Here is a 22,896-nt window from a genome sequence, read left to right on the forward strand (position 1 = left end):
AAATGGAATAACTTGCACAAGTGTGACTAATACTGAGATTGTTTATTCAGTTCTGATTAAGTGTAACCGAGAGTAGTTAGCCCGGAATGTATCTCGACTTCATTAAATCTACTTCACAAGATGCTTAAGATTTGTGTTTGACTTAAATGAGTGATGGCAGCTGTGGGATGGATCTTATTATTGGGTTAGTGAGTTGATTACTTACATACATCAATTTTATATCAAAGTCAAATTGAAAGTCTCCTGAAATTTAATCATGATGACATTAACACAATTTATGTTTTCTTAAAAGGTCTCTCTTGCTGTGAATGCTAATAGGTTGTCTCCTAGATTTTTTTTTTCAGTTTGCAAATCAGAACACAGCTTGTCCCGAATATAATACATTGTTTTTATTTCTGTTTGCACTATATTCTTGATTTTCTCCCCATGAAGTCTCTCAGTGACCTTCAGCTAATATCAAATTCTGCAGTTGTAAAATTGGATTTCCATTTTAATCCCCATCATAAATGGCATTACTGAGATTTTGGCTTCGGTGATTAGAAATAACCAGGCATTATTTTATAGTTTCAAATACTCTTTCCTTGGAAAAAAATATATACACTATATATATACGTGTGTGTGTGTGTGTATATATATATGGTATATATATTTTATATATATACATATTCATGCATATACATATATACAGACACACCCAAATATATATACACACACAATGTATATATCTGTATATATACTAATATTAATGTTTATACATATTTTGACAAATGGTATCATGCTTTATGTGTTATTTGAGAAGCCTTGTCTTTCATGGGAATATTCTTTGAAAATGTTTTCATAATACTGTATTTCATTACTGATTTGTTTTTCATTATTTAGATGTAATGCAATTTATTTAACCAAGCCCTTTTACTAAATGATTCAATGCTTTGAAATTACCATAAGTCTATAATTAATATCTTACAGCCCAGAATGTATGCACACCCATGATCACATTATTAGGATAAATTTGTGGAACTGTACTTTGTATGAGATATGTTTTCAAGGCTTTGATACTGTCTAATTGCTTTCCACACACAGAAAGTCATGTCCATTTTAACCAGCAGTGATCATTTTTTTTAACTCTCTCCAGTAGTGTTTCTTAAACTAAAAAAACCTAAAAACCTAAAAAACTAACATCTGTCAAGTTATTGTTTTTATAGTGTTAGTTTTAATATGATGTTTTAAATAAGAATACTTACTGAATATTCAGCTTTGCAGCTTGCCTTACAGAGGTATTCTGAAATTATTTTTGTATCATCATATTTTATATTTCGACCTTGGCATTCCATTTTATCCTTTAGTTGAATCAATTTTTTAAAATTTTAGCAAAAAATGTCATGACTGGTGGAGGGGTGAGTTTCCTGTACTTGTCTGTCGATGACCAAAGCTCCAGGGTGGCAGTGACCTTGCTGGCAGAGCCCCTCTGCCAGAGCGATGGTCCAGGGAAGGTGGATGGGACTCACTTTCTACCTCCCCCTCAATTCCAAGTTTTATTTTTATGTGGTAAGCAAGACATATCGAGGTCACTTGGGAAGCTTTGTGAAGTCACCCAATCTCTCTTACCCTCAAGTCATATCAAAATTACCAAGGAAGAATCAGGGCATGTACATTTGGAAAATACCCTTAATTGATTCCTCTCCTGAGGGAGAGCCTGGTTCTACGGTGCTCCTGTGACTGCAGTTTTATCATCCTCCTCCTGCCAGTGCGTGGATTTCTTCTGAGCTATGTAGAAAATCCAAAACCTGAATTCTTTCCATGTGCTGCCTCTGGGATGCATGTGTCTCTGTCCCAGTAGTGGTTTTCCTTGGGGGCAGTTGGATCCCAGAATGCACAGTATGGAGGGACTGAGGAGAGAGAGAGGTTGGGGGCTGGCCACATGGAGGAAATAGGATTACTATGGAATCTGGGTCCCTGTGAGAGCTGTCTGGAATGGGGGTGTGTGCTATGAAGCATCTCCTTTTTATTTTCAGACCCTGTTCTTACGTGAGATGACCAGGGTATTCCATGAGCCAAAATCGGAGTAAATTTTCTCAATGTAGCTCCATCTGTCTTAACATTCTCGTTAATTCCTTGTACAGTTTAGTCTTGGTGTATCTCTGTCTTAGTTTTCCCTGTCTGGGGAGTGTTCTGCTTCATGAGTACAGAATAATAGTTTTTTTTTTTTTTTAACTGAAAGTTAATTGGAGGTGGTTTTAAGACCTTTAGCACTTATGAGGACTTGAAAAGTCATCCTAGAAAAAGCAAAGACTCTGAACAGAGAATAATCATAAGAGAGTGTTGGTTTTCTTTACTTTTCCATGGTTCTTTTTTAGTTTTTGATTTTAGTTCTTCCCCTGCAACTTCTCCCAGGCCACAGTCTTGCATCAGGGAGTTGAGAAGTTGGAACGACTATTTAGTAATGATTTTGAATGCTGGAAATGACCCAGTAAATTTTGACAAGCAGATATTTTCACTTTTGAATACCCAGCCAGCTAGAAATAGACAGGCCTCAGTAAACAGAACCGCATGGTCATTGCACCATCTAGAGACGGTCTTAGAAAAACGCTGAAAGCTGACTGATGATATCAGGGTCTGGCTGTAAAATCTCTAGATGCTATAAGCAGTCTCGTGCAGAATTCTCTCTGTACTTCCCAAAGAGGAATCATCTTGCCTGTTAAACTCCTTACTGAACTTTAAGGATTAATTTGAGGTTTGGATCATCTTTTGGATCACTTTGAAGAAAAGTTCAGTTTGTAAGATGAAGACTGCTGTTTCTCATGTTTCTGTTCCCAAGTAGGCAATGCCCAGCAAGCATTACATGACAAGGCTTTGGAGTTCACTGGGCCTAGATTTAATTTTAGCTTTCCTCCTTTTGAGCCATGGGCCAGTGGTTCAGTCCTTTAACCTGTTTGGTCATGGGTTTTCTCAGCTGTGAAACTGGGCAGCATCTTTTCCATTTTGAGGTTATGGGAGGGCCCCACAGGACCGTCTGCCAGCGACTAGCACAGCAGCTAGAACCAAGGTGCACTCAGCCAGTGCTACTTCCCATTCTTCCTTTCGGAGAGAACACATCATAGAAATCATCTGCAGCCTTTTAAGTTTTCCAAGGTAAAAGTGGCCATTGCTCCAACAAGGCAAGAAGAACAGTTTATTAAAGGATAATAAACCACAACACCTTTGAGGAGGCAGATGGGCGTCACGTTCTTTCTCAGCACAACATCCCAGTGGAGCAAGTTTTTCTGATAAAATAATTCTAAAGTCACAATCTAGGTGGCTGAGTGGCTTGTAAGGTTAGTCATAACACAGAAAAGCTGCTTCATCTTCTGAGATCTTGTTTGTTTGTTTGTTTTTGGTAGAGTTTTGCTCTTGTCAGGTGCCCACCACCACATCCGGCTAATTTTTGTATTTTTAGTAGAGACGGGTTTCACCATGTTGGCTAGGCTGGTCTCAAACTCCTGACCTCAGGTGATCCACCCACCTCAGCCTCTCGAAGTGCTGGGATTACAAGCATGAGGCACTACACCAGCCATCTTCTAAGATCTCTGTTATTGATTCTCTGGTTTCAAAATGGACAGGCCTTTGTAGGTCCCCTGGTGGGAAGAGACAGAGTTGTCTGGGATAATGCTAATCTTTTTTTTGAGACAGAGTCTCGCTCTGTCACCCAGGCTGGAGTGCAGTGGTGCAATCTCTGCTCACTGTAACCTCCATCTCCCAGGTTCAAGGATTCTCCTGCCTCAGCATCCTGAATAGCTGGGACTACAGGAATGCGCCACCACGTCCAGCTAATTTTTTTGTATTTTTAGTAGAGACGGGGTTTCGCCATGTTGGCCAGGCTGCTCTCGAACTTCTGATCTCAGGTGAACCACCCACTTTGGCCTCCCAAAGTGCTGGGATTACAGGCGTGAGCCACCGTGCCCCACCGGGATAATGCTATTCTTAGTGGAACTTCTAAGGAAGGGCACATGGATTCCTGAGAGTAATGGAAGGCAGACTCTCACCTCTAGGATGACTTTATTTTGAGAACAGAGGAAATGCTGTATACAAAGTTGTCCCTCTTGATTGTAGCCGCCAAGACCTGTGCACCATGGCTTTCACACTCTGCAAAGTGTTGTGTTCCTGGCTAGAGCCCTTTCAGAATTTGTCTCTGGTTTGATTTCCAATTTGTAGCCTCTCTATTTGTGAGTTTTTCCTTGTTCAGTCTACTGGACAAGCATGAAAAAGGAGATGTCTGTAGTTCATCTTTCTGATCCCTTCTGAATCAAAGCAGATATTAAAATCAGACAAGGTTTTTTTTTTTTCTAGCTGCTTTGTTTTCCTTTCCATTATCTTGACTGCAGAGAAAATAAGCTTTTTTTTTAAAAAAAAAAAAGAAATTGTTTCTCAACAGTATAATGTGTTTTAACATGAAATATTTTACAAAAAAAATTCTTCATATTTCAGGATCATCCTGGAGGGAAAAATGACTAAAATGTGAAGGTGGAAGAGGTTATGGGTAATGGTAAAAACATTTCAGAATTAAGATTCATATTCAAAATTTTAAGAGGATTTTCTACCCTGTTGGGTGATAGAAGATAATTATCTGTAGTTACACAAGTATAATTACACAAAATTACATATGCAGTGGTTGGTGTCATCTTAATATATTTTTTCAGCAAATAGAGATGGCAGGGAATGAAGTGAACTGCATATTTATATTTTTCTTTCTCTATCTCTGTCCCCATCCTAATACTACAGAAGGAAGCATCTTTGTCTAAATGCTACTAGGCTTCAACAGTCATTGTGAGAGTAACATTGTGATTAAGCTTGGGCTGTAGATTTGACATCGATCTCTGACTCTTCCAATCACAGGCTGAGTGACTTGGGCAAGGTACTTGACATTTTCATGTCTCTGTTTTTTACTCTTTAAAATGAGGGATAATTTCTCTATCAATATGTGTGTTGTGTAGATTAAATTAGTAGATACTTGTAAGTTGTTCAGAGCAGTGCTTGCTACATAGTCTGTGAATCTAGATGCTATTATTACGATGTTATGATTGATATTAATATTATTGGAATGGCATCCAGTGCTCTGTGACACCGTGACAGATTGTGATAGCGGAACGTGAGAGTTGTAGGTTGTCCCAGGAGGGTAGTGTGAAAATCCGTGGTGAAAGTAACAGTTAAAGGTGAAAGAACACTGGGTGCTTGGGAAACTGCAGGTCATTTATCATGGCCAATGTTTATGTTGCAGAGAGGGAAGTAGAGTTGCCTTTTGGAGTGAGGGTAGGGTTATAGAAGAATTTTAAATTCAAAGGGCTTTGCAATATACAGTCAGTCCTCATTATTCATGGATTCCGTATTTGCAAATTTGCCTATTTGCTAAAATTTATTTGTAATGCCCAAATCAATATTCAATGTGCTTTTTTAGATCATTCTTGGAAAATGCACAGTGGCAAAAAATTTGAGTTGCCCAACTCAGATGTTCCAGCTGAAGTCGAACAAGCCACCAAGCCACCACCCTACCTTCCTGTTTCAGCTCTCGTGCTTCAAACAGGTGTCCCTTTCCCAGTCTGTCTAGGCCACGTTTTTCTCATTTTTGTGCTTCCTGCTTTCTGATGGTAATTTCAGTTTCAAATGGCCCTTAAACGTAGTGCTGAAGTGCTGTTTTTGTGTTCCAAAGTGTAAGAAGTCTGCGACATGCCACGCAGAAAGAATGCGAAAATATATGGGTTTGTTAAGCTTTGTTGAGGCAGTAGTTATAGCACTGTTGGCTGAGCATTCAGTGTTAACGAATCAACAACATATACTAAATAGGGTGTCTTTAAACAGAAACACACATAAAAGAAGGTTATATATTCACTGGTTGGCAAAAGCGTTATGGTCAGAGGCTCACAGAAACAATTATAATATTGTTCCTAGGAGCAATGGTTCAGTAGTTGTTAACTTATTTGCAGCAACTTTCTAGGGCATAACTACTGCAAATAAGAAGAGTCTACTATACTTGGAAGTCCCCAGGGAGCTTTTGGGCAGAAGTAAACTATGGAGAGGAGAATCCCAGAGGGTCCTGTCTGTGATAAGTGGGGAAGAGAAAGTCTGCTCTTAAATGGTAATGAGAGGTGAAGCCGGCTGGGCTTCTGGGTCGGGTGGGGACTTGGAGAACTGTGTGTCTAGCTAAAGGATTGTAAACGCACCAATCAGCGCTCTGTGTCTAGCTAAAGGTTTGTAAACGCACCAATCAGCTGTCTGTGTCTAGCTAATCAGGTAGGGGACTTGGAGAACTTTTCTGTCTAGCTATAGGATTGTAAATGCACCAATCAGCACTCTGTGTCTAGCTAAAGGTTTGTAAACACACCAATCAGTGCTCTATGTCTAGCTAATTGGGTAGGGGACTTGAAGAACTTTTCTGTCTAGCTAAAGGATTGTAAATGCACCAATCAGTGCTCTGTGTCTAGCTAAAGGTTTGTAAACACACCAGTCAGCATGCTGTCAAAACAGACCAATCAGCACTCTGTAAAATAGACCAATGAGCTCTCTTTAAAATGGACCAATCAGCAGGATGTGAATGGGGCCAAATAAGAGAAAAAAAGCAGGCCACCCCAGCCAGCAGCGGCAACCCCTTTGGGTCCCCTTCCATGCTGTGGAAGCTTTGTTCTTTTGCTCTTTGCAATAAATCTCGCCGCTGCTCACTCTTTGGGTCCGTGCCGCCTTTATGAGCTGTAACACTCACCGCGAAGGTCTGCAGCTTCATTCCTGAAGTCAGCGAGACCACGAACCCACCAGGAGGAATGAACAACTCCGGATGTGCCACCTTTATGAACTGTTAACACTCACCCTGAAGGTCTGCAGCTTCACTCTTGAAGTCAGCGAGACCACGAACTCACCAGAAGGAAGAAACTCTGGACATGTCTGAACATCAGAAGGAACAAACTCCGGACACACCATCTTTAAGAACTGTAACACTCACTGTGAGGGTCCGCGGCTTCATTCTTGAAGTCAGCAAGACCAAGAACCCACCAATTCCGGACATATTTTGGCGACCCAGATGGGACCATCGCCTATCGCCAAGCGGTTAGACTAACGCCTATTGCCAAGTGGTGAGTACCATCGGACCCCTTTCGCTTGCTGTTCTGTCCTGTTTTTCCTTAGAATTCGGGGGCTAAATACCGGGCACCTGTTGGCCAGTTAAAAGCGACTAGTGTGGCTGCCAGACTAAAGACACACGTGTCAGGCTTTCTGGGAAAGGGCTCTCTAACAATCCCTGACTCTTCGGAGTTGGGAGCATTGGTGGTTTGCCTGGAACCAGCTTCCACTTTTTCTATACTTCTGGGCTGAGCCGAGGGTCGACAGAGAGGAAAGCCATTCCGCTCCGGGGTCCCAACAACAAGTTGGTTGACCCTGCAGCCATGAGCAGAACTCTCAAAGGCATGTCGTCCAAACAAGACTCACCCATCCAGCCTATCTATTCTGACCCTTGCCCCCTGGGTCCTAACCTCTGCCAGACAAACTTCCTCTCGCCTCTCTTCTCCGAGGCTAGTCCCACTTCTAAAAAACTACTCCCTGTCTCTGGTGCTTTTCTAGTTTCTCTTATAAGAATTATTTCTAGTATAAACTCCAGGACTCTGTTAACCTTCTTTAGGCGCCCGGGCTCACCAATCAGAAAGATATGATTTTTGCCCAAAGCCCCATTGTAGGGGGACTATCTGGAATTTTAGGATCTCTCCTCAGACAAGCAGGCCTAACAAAAGCTATTCCTGAAGCTAGGATATGGGGAGCCTCAGAAATTGTATCCTTCCTATTCATATAAGTGAGGACAAAAAGCATCACTCTTCCAACTCTGGAGATCCCTTCCCTCCCTCAGGGTATGGCCCTCCACTTCATTTTTCGGGCATAACATCTTTATAGGACACGGGTAAGGTCCCAATACTAACGGGAGAATGCTTAAGACTCTAACGGGTTTTCGAGAATGTGTCATTAAATGCTATTTTGCTCAGTCCTCTTTGTGGTCTAGGAGGACAGGCAAGGGTCCAGGTTTTCGAGAATGTGTCAATAAAGGCCACTAAATCCGACCTTCTTGGTCCTCCTTGTGGTCTGGGAGGAAAACTAGTGTTTCTGCTGCTGCATCGGTGAGTGCAACTATTCCGATCAGCAGGGTCCAGGTGTGTCCGGAGTTGGTGGGTTCTTGGTCTCCCTGACTTCAAGAATGAAGCCGCGGACCCTCGCGGTGAGTGTTACAGTACTTAAGGCGGCGTGTCCAGAGTTTGTTCCTTCTGATGTTCGGATGTGTTCAGAGTTTCTTCCTTCTGGTGGGTTCATGGTCTCGCTGGCTCAGGAGTGAAGCTGCAGACCTTCGCAGTAAGTGTTACAGCTCATAAAAGCACTGTGGACCCAAAGAGTGAGCAGTAGCAAGATTTATTGCAAACAGCAAAAGAACAAAGCTTCCACAGTGTGGAAGGGGACCTCAGTGGGTTGCCACTGCTGGCTGGGGCAGCCTGCTTTTATTCTCTTATCTGGCCCCACCCACATCCTGCTGATTGGTAGAGCCGAGTGGTCTGTTCTGACAGGGCGCTGATTGGTGCGTTTACCATCCCTGAGCTAGACATAAAAGTTCTCCGTGTCCCCATCAGATCAGTTAGATACGGAGTATCCACACAAAGGTTCTCCAAGGCCCCACCAGAGCAGCCAGACACAGAGTGTCGATAGGTGCATCCACAAACCTCGAGCTAGACACAGGGTGCTGATTGGTGTATTTACAATCCCTGAGCCAGACACAAATGTTCTCCACATCTCCACCAGACTCAAGAGCCCAGCTGGCTTCACCCAGTGGGGCTGCAGGTGGAGCTGCCTGCCAGTCCTGCGCCGTGCACTCGCACTTCTCAGCCCTTGGGTGGTTGATGAGACTGGGCGCTGTGGAGCAGGGGGTGGCGCTCGTTGGGGAGGCTCCGGCCGCACAGGAGGCCATGGAGGGAGTGGGAGGCTCAGGCATGGCGGGCTGCAGGTCCCAAGCCCTGCCCCGCGGGAAGGCAGCTAAGGTCCGGTGAGAAATCGAGCGCAGTGCCGCTGGGTTGGCACTGCTGGGGGACCCAGTACACCCTCTGCAGCCGCTGGCCTGGGTGCTAAGCCCCTCATTGCCCGGGGCCGGCAGGGCTGGCTGGCTGCTCTGAGTGAGGGGCCCGCCAAACCCACACCCACCTGGAACTCCAGCTGGCCCGCAAGCGCCCGGCGCATCCGCAGTTCCCGCTGGCGCCTCTCCCTCCACACTCCCTGCAAGCTGAGGGAGCCAGCTCCCGCCTTGGCCCCCCCAGAAAGGGGCTCCCACAGTGCAGCGGTGGGCTGAAGGGCTCCTCAAGTGCCGCCAAAGTGGGAGCCCAGGCAGAGGACGCGCCGAGAGCAAGCGAGGGCTGTGAGGACTGCCAGCATGCTGTCACCTCTCACAGGGACCGTTGCGGGTTCTTGGGTAGGGGCTGTTTCTGCGGCTGCATCGGTGAGCGCAGCTATTCCAATCATCAGGGTCCAGGGACAGTTGTGGGTTCTTGGGCAGGGGGAGAAACAAACCAAAACCGTGGGCGGTTTTGTCTTTCAGATGGAAAACGCTGAGGCATCAACAGGCTCACCCTTGAAATGCATCCTAAGCCATTGGGACCAATTTGACCCACAAACCCTGAAAAAGAGGTAGCTCATTTTTTTCCTGCACTGTGGCCTGGCCCCAATATTCTCTCTCTGATAGGGAAAAATGGCCACCTGAGGGAAGTATAAATTACAGTAAGAAGGAAAAGCTACCTAATTTCTGCAGATCATTCAGTACTGCTCAGTACCATGTTGGAATTCACAGGGGAAGTGTTATAACTTACTATGATTCGATTCATTTATTTTAGAGCCAGAAACTGCCTTGAAATGGCTGCTATACCAAAATACCACATCCCCAAAACCTGGTGGATTCTCAGAAAAATCATTCTAGGTGAAGAGAAGCCAGTCTATGGTGGACTTGCCTTATATTTCAGCACCGATCCCAGTGTGATTTTATCATAGGCTTTCATCACTAAGAATGTGGTGCAGTCTCAGTACAAGGACAGCATTAGTAAGAATCTAGAATACATTTGTGGGAATTGGAGAAATTAAATTTTGACATTCACTTAATTTTTGTGGTATTCTCTTTTTGCAACAGGGCATCTCTGGAAAGCACAAGATAATGCAGGTTTTTGTCAATCGAGTCACTTTTCCCTATATCCCATATTAATAACTGGGATAGTATTCTGAAACAAGCACTTTGCTTTCAAATACATTTTAGATATAACCCATAAACCTAAAAGTAAAATGACAATATATTTAAAAACACACATTTACTAAAATCTTGTACAGTTATAACTATATAGAATGCAGGAGGTCCCGGGGTGCTCTGCAGGGAAGCTCTGCCAGTCCTAGCCGGTCCACCAGCCCCAGTCAGCCCCTTTCACCTGAAGGATCCTTGGGGTACATGGGTAAAGGGATTACCCGGGATGGTTCAGGCTGCATGAACTCACAGAGATGTGCCTGTTCCTCAGGGACCAGATCTTACACTGTCTGCCTCCTTGACGCTTTGATCAGATGGGACACTTTTCCTATCTGAAATGCTGCAGACCTCAGTTCTAATAACTTCTGAGGCATCCCTGGCCTCAACAAGCCAGGAAATTCCTTAGTGAACCAGAGCAGAAATAGCCACCAGGTGGCGCAAACACACAGCCATTGGCTCTCAGCCAGCCCCTTGAACTCTGGCTGACCAGCTGCTGGGACATTCTGTTAGGTTGCAACCCTGCTTATAAGCCTGAAAGGTTTGAAGTTGTTTAAAGTTTAAAGGCCAAGACAGGGGTTCTTGGGGTTTCCTTAGAGGGCTCTAAAGCTTTCATCAGGGCCCGGCAGGAACTAGAAGCATTCTTGGATGTGCAACTGGCCCCCCTATTAAATGGGATTTGCCCGATGTTCATGGCAGATGGGCTTTTTCCCCAGTACCTGAGTCTTCCAACTCTCATTCCCAGTTATTTTTCCTTACTCTGTCATGAAAGTATTTTAAGTAGGGCAAGCAACCTATACAAGTAATTTTTGCTTTCTGCTTTAACATAGAAATACAGGAAAGAATGCACTGGAAATGGAAAATCTCTATGAATGTTGGCTGTAAAAACAATAATAATGTACTTGGGGGTTGAAAGTATTGTCACATTATTAAAATATGTGACAGTAATAACGTGAAGAAGGCAGGGCAGTAAAGGGAGTTAAAGTGAACCAGCATTGGTGGGGAGTTACGCAAAGCTGTCTGGGGAAGTTTGATCTGACTCTTGACATGTGGTTCTCAGGTAAATAGAATCTTTTAGAATCATTTTTCAATTTTTTAAACAGCCACTTCTGGAGCTGTATGTTCAGAGGTACTGTTGAGATTTCTGTTTTAGTGGTAGGGAGCATTGGAGCCTCTCGAGCATTCTTTTCTTTTTATCTCTAATTTTTCTTTCCTCACTCCTAAAAATATTAAGGGGAATTTATTTTTACTTGTTTTTTTTTTTTTTTTTTTTTTTTTATTGAGACAGGGTCTCACTTTGTCACCCAGGCTGGAGTGCGGTCGTGCGATCTCGGCTCAACTGCCTCCTGGGTTCCAGCTATCCTCTCACCTCAGCCTCCTGAGTAGCTGGGACCACAGGCACTCACCACCAGGCCCAGCTATTTTTTTGTATTTTTGGTAGAGACAGCATTTCACCATGTTGCCCAGGCTGGTCTCAAACTGTTGAGCTCAAGCGACCCACCCGCCTTGGCTTCCCAAGGTGCTGGGATTACAGGTGTGAGCCATGGCGCCTGGCCATAAAGGGGAATTTTAAAAGGGAAGAGAAGCCAAAGCGGGCGGCCTTTGAGGCTGCTGATGGGTCAAGGAAAAAACTGTCAGGGAGTTTTGTTGCACACTTCATTGATTGGCAGGTGGGCATCCTTTTCAGGTGGCTCATTCATCACAGGTGAAGAGAGGGTTGCCAGCACCCTGCCCATACATGTTCAGGGTTGCCTCTGTGCTGTCTTTCTTGGATGCTTTTGGTCAAATGACAGAGAGAATGGCATGCACTGTCTTCATGTTTAATTTTATATGCAGAGACCATAGTTGTCTTAAAGTTGTAGCTGCTAGTTGGGCACAGTGGCTCTCTCCTATAATTCCAGCAGTTTGGGAGGCAGAGGAGGGTGGATCACTTGAGGCCAGGAGTTCAAGACCAGCCTGGGCAATAAAGTGACACTCTTGTCTCTACAAAAAAAAAAAAAAAAAAAAGTTTTTTTAATTAGCTTGGCATGGTGGCATGCGTCTGTAGTCCCAGCTGCTTGGGAGGCTGAGGCAGGAGGATCCCTTGAGCCCAAAAGGTCAAGGCTCTGCAGCAAGCGATGATTACATCACCCAATTCCAGCCTGGGCAACAGAGCAAGACACTGTCTCTCTGCGGGGGGATAAACAAGTTGTAGCTGCACATGTAGTAAAGAAAAAGAAAAAGTTAGCTTTGGAAATCTCTCTTGAAAAACTGAAGAAGATCAGATTTATTTCCTGTCATTGAACCAAGCTAACCAAGCACATTAAGTCACGGGGCAGGGCCTCTGCACAGTGGGCTCTTCTCAGATAACTCAAGGTCTCGTGGGGCCATTTCCACTTGAGTGTAGCATCATCATACCTCCTAGGGGTGCAGAGGGATCGAGAAGTCCCACTTAGAATACTTGCAGATCTTTCTTCTGTGACCCACCTTTGCTGTCAGCTGCATTGAGAAAGGACAACCAAACTGGTGCAGTGGGGCCCCTAAGGGCAGTCCTAACACAAGCTCTCTGTCACTGTCTCAGATGAAGAGTTGGCCCATGTTTTGCTCTTGCTGCAGGGCATGTGCTGTTGCCACCATTTCCATCTGTTTGGTGACTTTCGTATGTGATATGTTACTCTCTTCTTCCTACTCCGGCATGGGGAGGGAGCAGGGAGGAGTACTGATTGCTGGGAATAATCTAATTTCAGAAGCACCCATGACCTGTGGACTCCATCGGAAAAGGGGATGCATGAATAATTGTGCTTTTAAAACTTTGTTTTGTTTTGAGACAGGGTCTTGTTCTTTTGCCCAGGCTGGAGTGCAGTGGCATCATCATGGCTCACTGCAACCTCCACCTTCCAGGGCTCAAGCGATCCTCCCGCCTCAGCCTCCAAAAATGCTGGGATTACAGGTGTGGGCCACCATGTTCAGCCCATTTTCATATTTTTAAAGGAACTGTTTTAAGGGAAAACTTTTAAAAACAAATGACCTATGATTCATTGCCATAATAATACTTGACCTTCATTCTTTTTGCTTTTTACAGTAATTAACTTTAACTCCAGACACAATTTCTCAGGGATGGTTACTGAACACCAGGTGAAGAGACAGGTTTCTTCCACTCCTGTTTTTCCAAACTCCTTTCCTATTTAGCACGCATTGCTGTGCCTTAGGAGGGACATTTGTGGGCGGTTAGGGTTGAATCTGTTCTCTGGTCACTAGGGGGCGCGCCTGTCAAAGGCATGTGTGTGAGAAACTCCGCACTTCAATAAAGAGCAGCTCTGATGTGTTCATGAAGTGGAGGACTTAGTGGGGACTCTTCTAAGTGAGGTAAGCTTAGCAGGTTCAGAAAAATGCTTTTCCAGCCAGAATCTTCCTCCTTCCCCGTTTTAGCTTAAAGTCTCCAATAACTCTGTCCCCTGGCTGTGGCAGAAGGAGAGGCGACATGTTAAACAGTGTCAATCCTTCGTCTCTGAGTGTATTGTGCAAACTTCCTTGACATCCTTTCCTTGCACATGGGGCTTTGGAGGAAAAGGGCACCATCCAGCAGGTGCAAGGGTGACACACAGGGAACCAAGGGCAAAGAAACATCAAGGTCTCGTGATGTATAAGCAAGTCAATTCTGTTTGAGGCTAATAAAACATAGCTTTTACGAGTGCAGGCTTTGGTGCCAGACTGCCTGGTTTTGCATCCCAGCTTCATTGCTCATTAGCTGTGTGACCTTGGACAATTTACCTAACTGTTTCTTGCCTCATTAGTAAGTTGGATGTAGTAGTATCTCCCACCCAGGCTTGTTATGGACATTAATGAGTTAATTGATATTAGGTTCTGAGAAGCCTTGGCGTGGAGCCAGTTCTAGTAAGTTTTTACAATTGATGATTGTCATTTGGATCTGATGGTGGAAATGAGTCTGCAGAATGCATTTACAGTAACCCAGATGACTGGGGACATTCTTTATTTGACTATAACCAGCTGGATCTGAGAGTAGAAATACGTGGCTTCAAAAACAGTTAATCCTGAGGAGTGGCATATCCCAAAGTCCATGAATTCTGGAGAATTTTCATAAGAGTGCTTAACAGTGCAGGACTTTTATACCCCTCAAAGAGCCTCTTTAGTGAAGGAAATGGTGGATTTTTTGCTCTGCATTTTTGCTGCTCAGGAATTAGCATGTAGGCACATGGCCGAGGATGTCCTTATGGTGCCTGCTCTTGTGCAGATTTTCAAAAGCAGGTAAGGCTCAAAACCACAACATATATTAAATCAATGTTACTGTCCATGACAGGAAGCACTTTTCAATTGGATGACTCCCATCCACGATACCCTTTCGAGAGTGCCTTGGACCTAGGCTGGGCAGTGCTAGGACAGAGGACCACCAGAGTCTGGCAGGGCTGAGTGGTGATGGGGTCCTGGTACCTGGGATGGGTAGTTATAGGCATCCAGCACCTCTTCCTCTGCTGATTTTCTGTAGGTGCCTGTACTCGTGATTTTGCCTCTAGTAGGATCATATCAAAGCACCCCTGAGAATCACGCTGATTATTCTGGGGTGCAGGCAAGAGAGGGAAGGAATGACCAGTTAAGAGTCCCGTGATCCAGTTACCTGCTTCCCATTGACCTGCTTTTGATGGCCATCAAACAGCTCCATGCGAAGCTAGCATGCCTTCTTCTTCTTCTTTTTTTTTTTTTTTTTTTTAAGGTGGAGTCTTGCTCTGTCACCCAGGCTGGAGTGCAGTGGCGCGATCTCGGCTCACTGCAAGCTCCGCCTCCCGGGTTCACGCCATTCTCCTGCCTCAGCCTCCCGGGTAGCTGGGACTACAGGCACCCGCCATCATGCCCGGCTAATTTTTTGTATTTTTAGTAGAGATGGGGTTTCATCTTTATCCTTTCTCCTGAGACAATGTGCTGTTGTGATACTTTTTATTTTGTTTACCATTTTTTCAAGTGGCGACTATTTGTCACAGTGCCCTTACTACCTCTGAATTCAGTGTGATGTGACCTCGGAATAGGAGGTGTGAACACGACGTCCAGACTCGGACATGTCTGTTTCGTGTCTGCCGGGAAGTAATTTTTATGCTGGGAGCTGGCTTCATGGCGTGGGATTCTAATTCTGGGGATGGCATTTTCTATGTGTAGGAAGACTGTCAAAACCTTTCCAATGGGAAGGGACAAGAACCAATTTGAGAATCACATGGTTACATAAGAACTGGCCCTGTGCGGGCATCTCTGCATACTTCCTATACTTGTTCATTCTGAAGATGAGAGAAAGAGGAGCAGGAAGAATCTTCCATGAACTCTGCAAACCTACAAACTTTCCAATGAGAAGTGGTGCACACTCCCGAGATGGTGCTTGGGACAACATGGTTAAAAGGGTAAGGGGTATTTATTAACCCTTTGCTTTCTTGTTATTCCTGTCCCTCTTCTTTAAATGTCTACATTACCAAACTGGCTAGACTGCTGAGAATCTATCATTTTTAGGTTGCCCGCTAGGGTTTCCACTGGTCTTATCCCCGTAAATAGCTGCAGAAAATAGCTGCAGCAGCCACACCCAGCAGCAGTAGCATCTAGGGGACTCTTTGGGACCTGAGCCAGAAAGTTCCCATATGCAGTATCTCATTCTGTATCCACAAGACACAAGGATTATTATGTCTATTTTAGAGATGAAGAAAAAGAGGCTTACAGCTTCAGAAGATTTGAAACCTGCCCACCATAGCTTCAGTGTTTCAGCAGGACAAGGAGACATATGCAGACTTAATTTTTGTTTTCAAGTTGTTTAGTCCCAGATGCAGACACTCACGGGAGCAAGGCAGTGAAATAGACGAAAGTAGCAGATCTTAGTGAAGCTTCATTTCTAGCCTCCCATGCCAAGGACACCCCCCACTCCCTTGGAGTCCTTGAGAAAGCCACCAAATGCTTGTCTCACTGTGGCCTTTCCAGACTCAGGATGATATTCCCACTAATGAAGACCACACACCAACCATCCACTTGCTTCTTCTTAAGGGAACATGCACAGAGCATTGTCCTTCCTGGATCTCAAGCTAAACCCAGCAGGAGCAAGGCCACGTTTCTATCTGGGGGTAGAAAGCAAAATCGTGCTTCCAGTTTTCCGGGGATGCTATAAATCCTTCCCAAATGCTCACAGCAAGCAAGTGGCAGGGACAGCATTTGGCCGCTTTCACCCTGATGCCAGTCCTCCCCTACCTCAGCCTCGAGGCTGTGCTGTCCTGCTATTTAAGGAAAAGGGAACATGCTGGCTACAAGGTCTCAGTCTCTCTTTACATTCAATTCAGGTAAATCCAGGAGGCCTGGTCTCCATTCTCAGCTTATTGAGCCTCTGCCTGCTTTCTTGATACTGTTCATTTGTGGATGACCTTGCTTCATAGCCAGGGCAAAGCAGTGAGGGAAAGCAAGTGTTTTCATGACAGGTCCTGAGTGCTCATCTTCCTGCTTCATGATAACCCAGAAATTGGCCTTCACTTTTTGCCTTCTATTGTTCATAGATGGAGCCCGAAGTTAGTGGATTTGAATTTGGTTCTCTCCATCCCCCCAGCCCTTTTATATATTTATCTGTGATGTCATATACTAAAGCTTTCCCTTGTTTCTCGAAGGGTTCTCCCACATGCAGCCTTCCCTGTCACTTATGAGCATTAGGGCAAAGGGAAAGGGCTGGAAGATGGGGACCAGGAAGAGGGTGGCCTCTGTAGTACAGCTTTTAAAGTTCAGGGGCATCTACCGGAGATGGTCCATCTGGGACCAGGTCTGTTAGGAGAAGAGTCACGCCAGCTTTTGCAGAGAGGAGAGCTCTGTGAGGAGGTACAGTTCTTCCTCACTTTGGGAAAGCATCACAGATTCCTGCAACTGCTGCTCAGTGCAGGGAGTCCTGCCTCCAGCCAGCTGGGCATGGCTGGGCATCCAAACAGGCATCCAAGGTGTGGGACAGGGGCCTGTGGATTTCTTCCATCTATCTGAGTGGCTCACTGTAGAATGGCATCCCATCGGTCACCTGTAGAGCACCTTGATAGTAACGGATCATGCCATGGAATAGGGTCACATTGGAATTTAATCTAGACTAAAAATAAGAGACTAATGTGTTGATTCATTTGTTCGTGCAACCAACATTTATGAGCATTTATGATATTTAAGGCAGTGTGCGGACAGGCCTCTAGTCACAAAGATGAATCAGGGAGAAGCCCAGGCCTTCATGGAATTGATTGTTGAGTGAACTCCTTATCACTCTGGACCTCATGTGTGCTGTTCTCTCTCCTGGCACTCTCATCCCCTCTCCTCTACAATTCTCAGTTCAGAACTGGGTGTGTTGCATTCTTAGACTAGACACGGGGAGCCTGCTGGGAGCTCTCCCAGTCCAGGTCCTACCCCCGTTTCAGCACGTAGTTTGTAGTTGCTTACTAGCCTGATGTCCCACCAGAGGGACAGGACCTTGTCTACCGAGCACACCTGTGCATCTCTTGCACCCAGCACAGTTCCTGCCACTGGACAGGCATATGGTAAGTGTGTGTTGAATGAATGAATGAATGAATAGATCAATTAAGGATTCTACCATTCAAGAAAGGAGACACCTTTACTTATAGGTAGAAGTTGATATATGCTATGAGAATCATACAAATAGACTATAAAGTGTTTCTGAAATTCCAAAAAGGGATAAGGAGAATTTGTTTGAGGACTCCATGAGATTTTACAGTGGAGAGGATGCTGAAGATGAATCTTAAAGAATAGGGAGCATTTGGACATGAGTGAGCTGTGGAGGAGGAGGAGCGTGGGTGACCAACAAGGAGTGGAAAGTGGAAGAATGTGAAGTTTCCTTCAATTTCTCCTCCTTTGAGGCTGGGCCATAAAATGTTATGTGCTGTGGTGTTTGGATGATATTTGATCATTTGTAAGTTAGGAAATAATGCAGGTAAAGCTGAGGATTTCACTTTGGTGGTACTAAAAAGGTGGCAGGAAGTTGGAAGAGGCTGGAGGTGATATTGGCCGAAACTAGAAATAGAAGGGGAATAGAAAGGGAGAAAACAAATGTGAAAGAAAAGGTGTGGAGCACAGGGCTTGGTAACAGATCGGATATGGGGCGTGTTGCACAGCTTGTGTGGCCAGGAAGCTGGGTTGCTCTTTCTGCAGATAGGAGACGCAGCTTTGGGAAGGGGCTGGCTTGTTCCATTTAGGATAAAGGACATTTGAATTACTGTCAGCACTTTTCAGCTGGAGGTAGCCAGAAGGCCAATGGAAATACAAATAACTAGCACGAGTTAATATTTCCTTGAGATTTACAGTAACCTGGCAAGTGTTTTGTTAGCCTATTTTAATGAAAGGGGAGCTGGGAAACTGTAGAACAGAGAATAAACTGGCCAGGACATACATCGAGTGTGTGACGCCTGGGACTCCCGTTTTCATGTGTCAAGTTCCCTGCTTGTTCTGGAGAATTTCTCCAGGAGAGCCAGGGCTTTCCAGAGCATCTGGATGAGGAGTGTCAATGAGATGTATTTAGAGGGACAAGTTGCTGAGGCAGCATCGGGTGAGATCATTTGCTGAAGCCTAGAGTGGGTTCTTCTCTAAGTGTGTAGTAGAGTCACATGTTTATGTGTATGTACATGTATGTATGTGTGTGTGCGCAAGTGTGTGCTCATCTGCCAGCAGGAGAGAAAGTGGTGATAAGAGAAAACTGGAAAGAGGGTGGCCCATCACATAGGGACTCTGATTTGTTTGTAAGAGCTGGGAAACACAATTGATACTCTTCCCGTAGCAGGCCATTGGTGCAGTCCTATTTTCGCCGTTTCCTAGTGACTCACACTGTATAGATAGTGCTGCCTTATTTTTAGTGCTGAGTATGAGTGTGCTGCGGAAGGCTGCCGGTTACCAAGGAGGCTGTGCCTCTAAGCTCCTGCAGGGAGCCCCCCGAGTGGTGACTGCAGCCTCCGTGTCACTCTCTGATAACCCCTGGCAGAGCACATCCTTAACCCGAGGGGTGACCGCTCCATGCTGCCTTACCTCCATCTCGGCTTATATAATGGCTTTTTGTTCTTATTCAGTTTACATGTTAGAAAAAATTACCTCCATCTTAAAGGAGAGTTCTGGGAAAATATTAGGCAGATCATAGAGAGCCAGGGGGCCTTGGTTAGATGCAATCACTGTGCGGGTTGGGCAGCGTAGCCCCACCTGGTACGGGGGTTTTGAGTCAGCTTGGCCTCTTTGAGCCTCCCCTCTCACCAAGAATCCAGGGGGGAAGTGGTCAAAGTACTCACGAAGTCCTCAGCATTTTTTACTTTACAAGGTAATACAAACCCAGCGAAGGGGTAATTATCAGGTTGAATTCTTCAGATCCCTCACAAAAATTCCATTTTTGGGTCTGAGCACACATCTGCAATGTTTTGTTTTGTATTTTGATTTCATGAACTTTTTCTTTCCACTCTTTAAATATATATATATATATATCTCCTATATATATAATATATATCTATGTATAAACTATATATAATATATAAAATATATATGTATCGATATATAAATATATATCATGTAAACATGTATCTATATATAAATATCTATATCATATATATATATACACACATATATATATTTATTTTTTGAGACAGAGTCTCGTTCTGTCACCTAGGCTGGAGTGCAGTGGTGCAATCTTGGCTCACTGCAACCTCTGCCTCCCAGGCTCAAGCTATCCTCCCACCTTAGCCTTCTGAGTAGCTGGGATTACGGGAATGCACCACCATTCCTGGCTAATTTTTGTAGTTTTTGTAGAGATGGGGCTTCTCCATGTTGCCCAGGCTGGTCTCGAACTCCTGACTTTAAGTGAGCTGCCTGCCTTGGCCTCTCAAATTGCTGGATTATAGGTGTGAACCACTGCGCCCGGCCCAGCTTTTTTTTGAGGTGGAGTTTTGCCCTGTTGCTAGGCTGGAGTTCAGTGGCATGATCTCGGCTCACTGCAACCTCCTCCTCCCGGGTTCAAGTGATTCTCCTGCATCAGCCTCCCGAGTAGCTGGAACTACAGGCGCGCACCACCACATCCAGCTAATTTTTGTGTCTTTAGCAGAGACGGGATTTCACCATGTTGGCCAAGATGGTCTCGATCCCTTGACTTCATGATCCACCCGCCTCGGCCTCCCGAAGTGCTGGGATTACAGGCATGAGCAACTGCACCTGGCCCCGATTTTGGCCCACTTTTTACCAGTATTTCTTTCTGCTAATCAATGTGACACATCCCTATGGTGAAAACTTGGGAGAGGAAATTGTGAAAAACACACACACAAGAAATCACTCATAGTCCCACCTTCCACAGGCAAACACTGCTACTGTTAGCATCTTTCTTCTTCTTCTGTGAACTCTGTCCTTTACACAGCGGAGACTGACCTCTGTGTTTGATTTCCTAACATTTCCATGTGTCCTCAGTACACCTTGATAAACATCACGTGCAGAGGCCAGATAACATTTTTTGTGTGTGTGTGTGATGGAGTCTCCCTCTTTCATCCAGGCTGTAGTCACTGGTGCGATCTTGGCTCACTGCAACCTCCAACTCCCGGGTTCATGCAATTCTCCTGGCTCAGCCTCCTGAGTAGCTGGGATTACAGGTTCGTGGCACCACGCCCAGCTAATTTTTGTGTTTTTAGCAGAGACGGGGTTTGACCATGTTGGCCAGGATTATCTTGATCTCCTGACCTCGTGATCCACTTGCCCTGGCCTCCCAAAGTGCTGGGATTACAGGCGTGAGCCACCGTGCTTGGCTGAGGCCAGATAACATTTTATTAACTGGTTGAACCAAAATTTATCTAAACATTCTCCTATATATTTATGATTTTTTTTTACAAGAAGGGGTTCCATGAACATATGTGAATAACTGTTTGTCCACATTGAGGATTATTTCCTTAGAACAGATTGTTAGATTCTTGGGTCAAAATACAAGAACATTTTTGACACAATTATTTTTGATATTTATTTGTACCTTCTATTTTTAAGTACCTCCTTATTTCCATGAGGTAGATTTTTGTTTGTTTTTTCTAAATACTTTGATTTAGCTGGTTTTTTAAAAAACTATTCTAATTCTGAAAGCAGGATGGGCTTACCACAGAGAATTCGGAAATGTAGGTAATCAGAATCACTTATATAAAAATAAGCCACATTTCTACATATGTAAATAAAACATTGTTATAGTTTTGATATATATCTTTCCAGATATTTTCTTTTCTTTTCTTTTTTTTTTCCTGAGACGGAGTCTCGCTCTGTTACCCAGGCTGGAGTGCAGTGGCGCGGTCTCGGCTCACTGCAAGCTCTGCCTCCCAGGTTCATGCCATTCTCCTGCCTCAGCCTCCCGAGTAGCTGGGACCACAGGCGCCCACCACCACACCCGGCTAATTTTTTGTATTTTTAGTAGACACGGGGTTTCACCGTGTTAGCCAGGATAGTCTCGATCTCCTGACCTCGTGATCCAGCTGCCTCCGCCTCCCAAAGTGCTGGGATTACAGGCTTGAGCCACCATGCCCGGCCTTTCCAGATATTTTCTATGCTTGTGTAAGTCAGTATGCTTTCATGAAAATGTGATCATATAGGTTTTTGAAGTTTTTTTCAAAATGAATTTTTAAAAGAAAATTTCTGGCTGGGTGCAGTGGCTCACGCCTGTAATCCCAGCACTTTGGGAGGCTGATGTGGGCAGATGACCTGAGGTTAGGAGTTTGAGACCAGCCTGGCCAACATGGTGAAACCTCATCTCTACTAAAAATACAAAAGTTAGCCAGGTGTGATGGGCAGGGCGCCTGTAATCCCAGCTACTGGAGAGGCTAAGGCAGGAGAATCACTTGAACCCTGGAGGCGGAGGTTGCAGTGAGCCAAGATCACGCTACTGCACTCCAGCCTGGGCAACAGAGTGAGACTCTGTCTCTAAACAAATAAATAAATAAAATAACATTTCTATGTGAAAACCTAGAATAAGATAGTTTATGATGTCACCTTGGTATATGCTTAGCTTCATCTGACAGACCGTAATGAAAGATTTTCTTTCTACATGTTTTAGGTACAAAACTTAGATTAAAAAACATATCCCTGTAGAAAGCATGTTGAGACTTCTCTCCACATTAGTCTGGGATTATTAAATAATTATTACTATTAGTATCCATGGAGATTAACATACATGCAACCTGCAGAACAAATGAAACGTGTTGCCCTGAAGCAAAGTAATTTTTTAATAATCAGTAGCCTATCAGCATAATGTTCATTTTATGTCTTCCTAAACTTTTTATCACTTGCATTGTGGTTTATAAATATTGACCCATTGATAAAGAGCCTTTGCTGCTGTTCTTTCATTCAGTATAAGAATTTCTGCTAAATATCATTTCTTCTTTTTTTTTTTTTAGTAGGGACAAAATAATAAAGTGTCCCTAGAAATCTGATTTGACATGGTTTGTAGAGCTTTTCATAGTCCAGGATTGTTTAACCACACAGATTCTTCAGGGTTTTCTAGAGGTTTACATTCTGGTGCATCCATAAAAACCAACTGATAATATCATTTTTTAGATAAAAATGTAGGATGATAATATTTGATTCAGCATCGTGGCTTGGGACTGACATAGGCTTTATAAATTATCGCATGATGTGGTGAATAGGTACTT

The 22,896-nt window shown here is 44.3% G+C and overlaps 1 protein-coding gene across 14 annotated transcripts in view; it reads left to right on the plus strand.

The window, feature by feature from the left end:
• The window catches only part of ELMO1 (engulfment and cell motility 1), a 594,311-nt gene that overhangs the window by 236,297 nt on the left and 335,118 nt on the right, over positions 1 to 22,896 (plus strand). The window contains exon 1 of one of the 14 annotated variants that reach the window (XM_055293404.2): positions 15,619 to 15,645. The exons of the other annotated variants lie outside the window; for them this stretch is intronic. Within the exon in view, the coding sequence (XP_055149379.2) occupies positions 15,634 to 15,645 (12 nt within the window). The 5' untranslated portion in view covers positions 15,619 to 15,633. Of the gene's footprint in view, positions 1 to 15,618; positions 15,646 to 22,896 lie in introns of those variants that run through there. 14 annotated transcript variants of the gene reach the window in all.

Source organism: Symphalangus syndactylus, chromosome 9 (genome assembly GCF_028878055.3).
Source record: "Symphalangus syndactylus isolate Jambi chromosome 9, NHGRI_mSymSyn1-v2.1_pri, whole genome shotgun sequence".
Taxonomy (NCBI): domain Eukaryota; kingdom Metazoa; phylum Chordata; class Mammalia; order Primates; family Hylobatidae; genus Symphalangus; species Symphalangus syndactylus.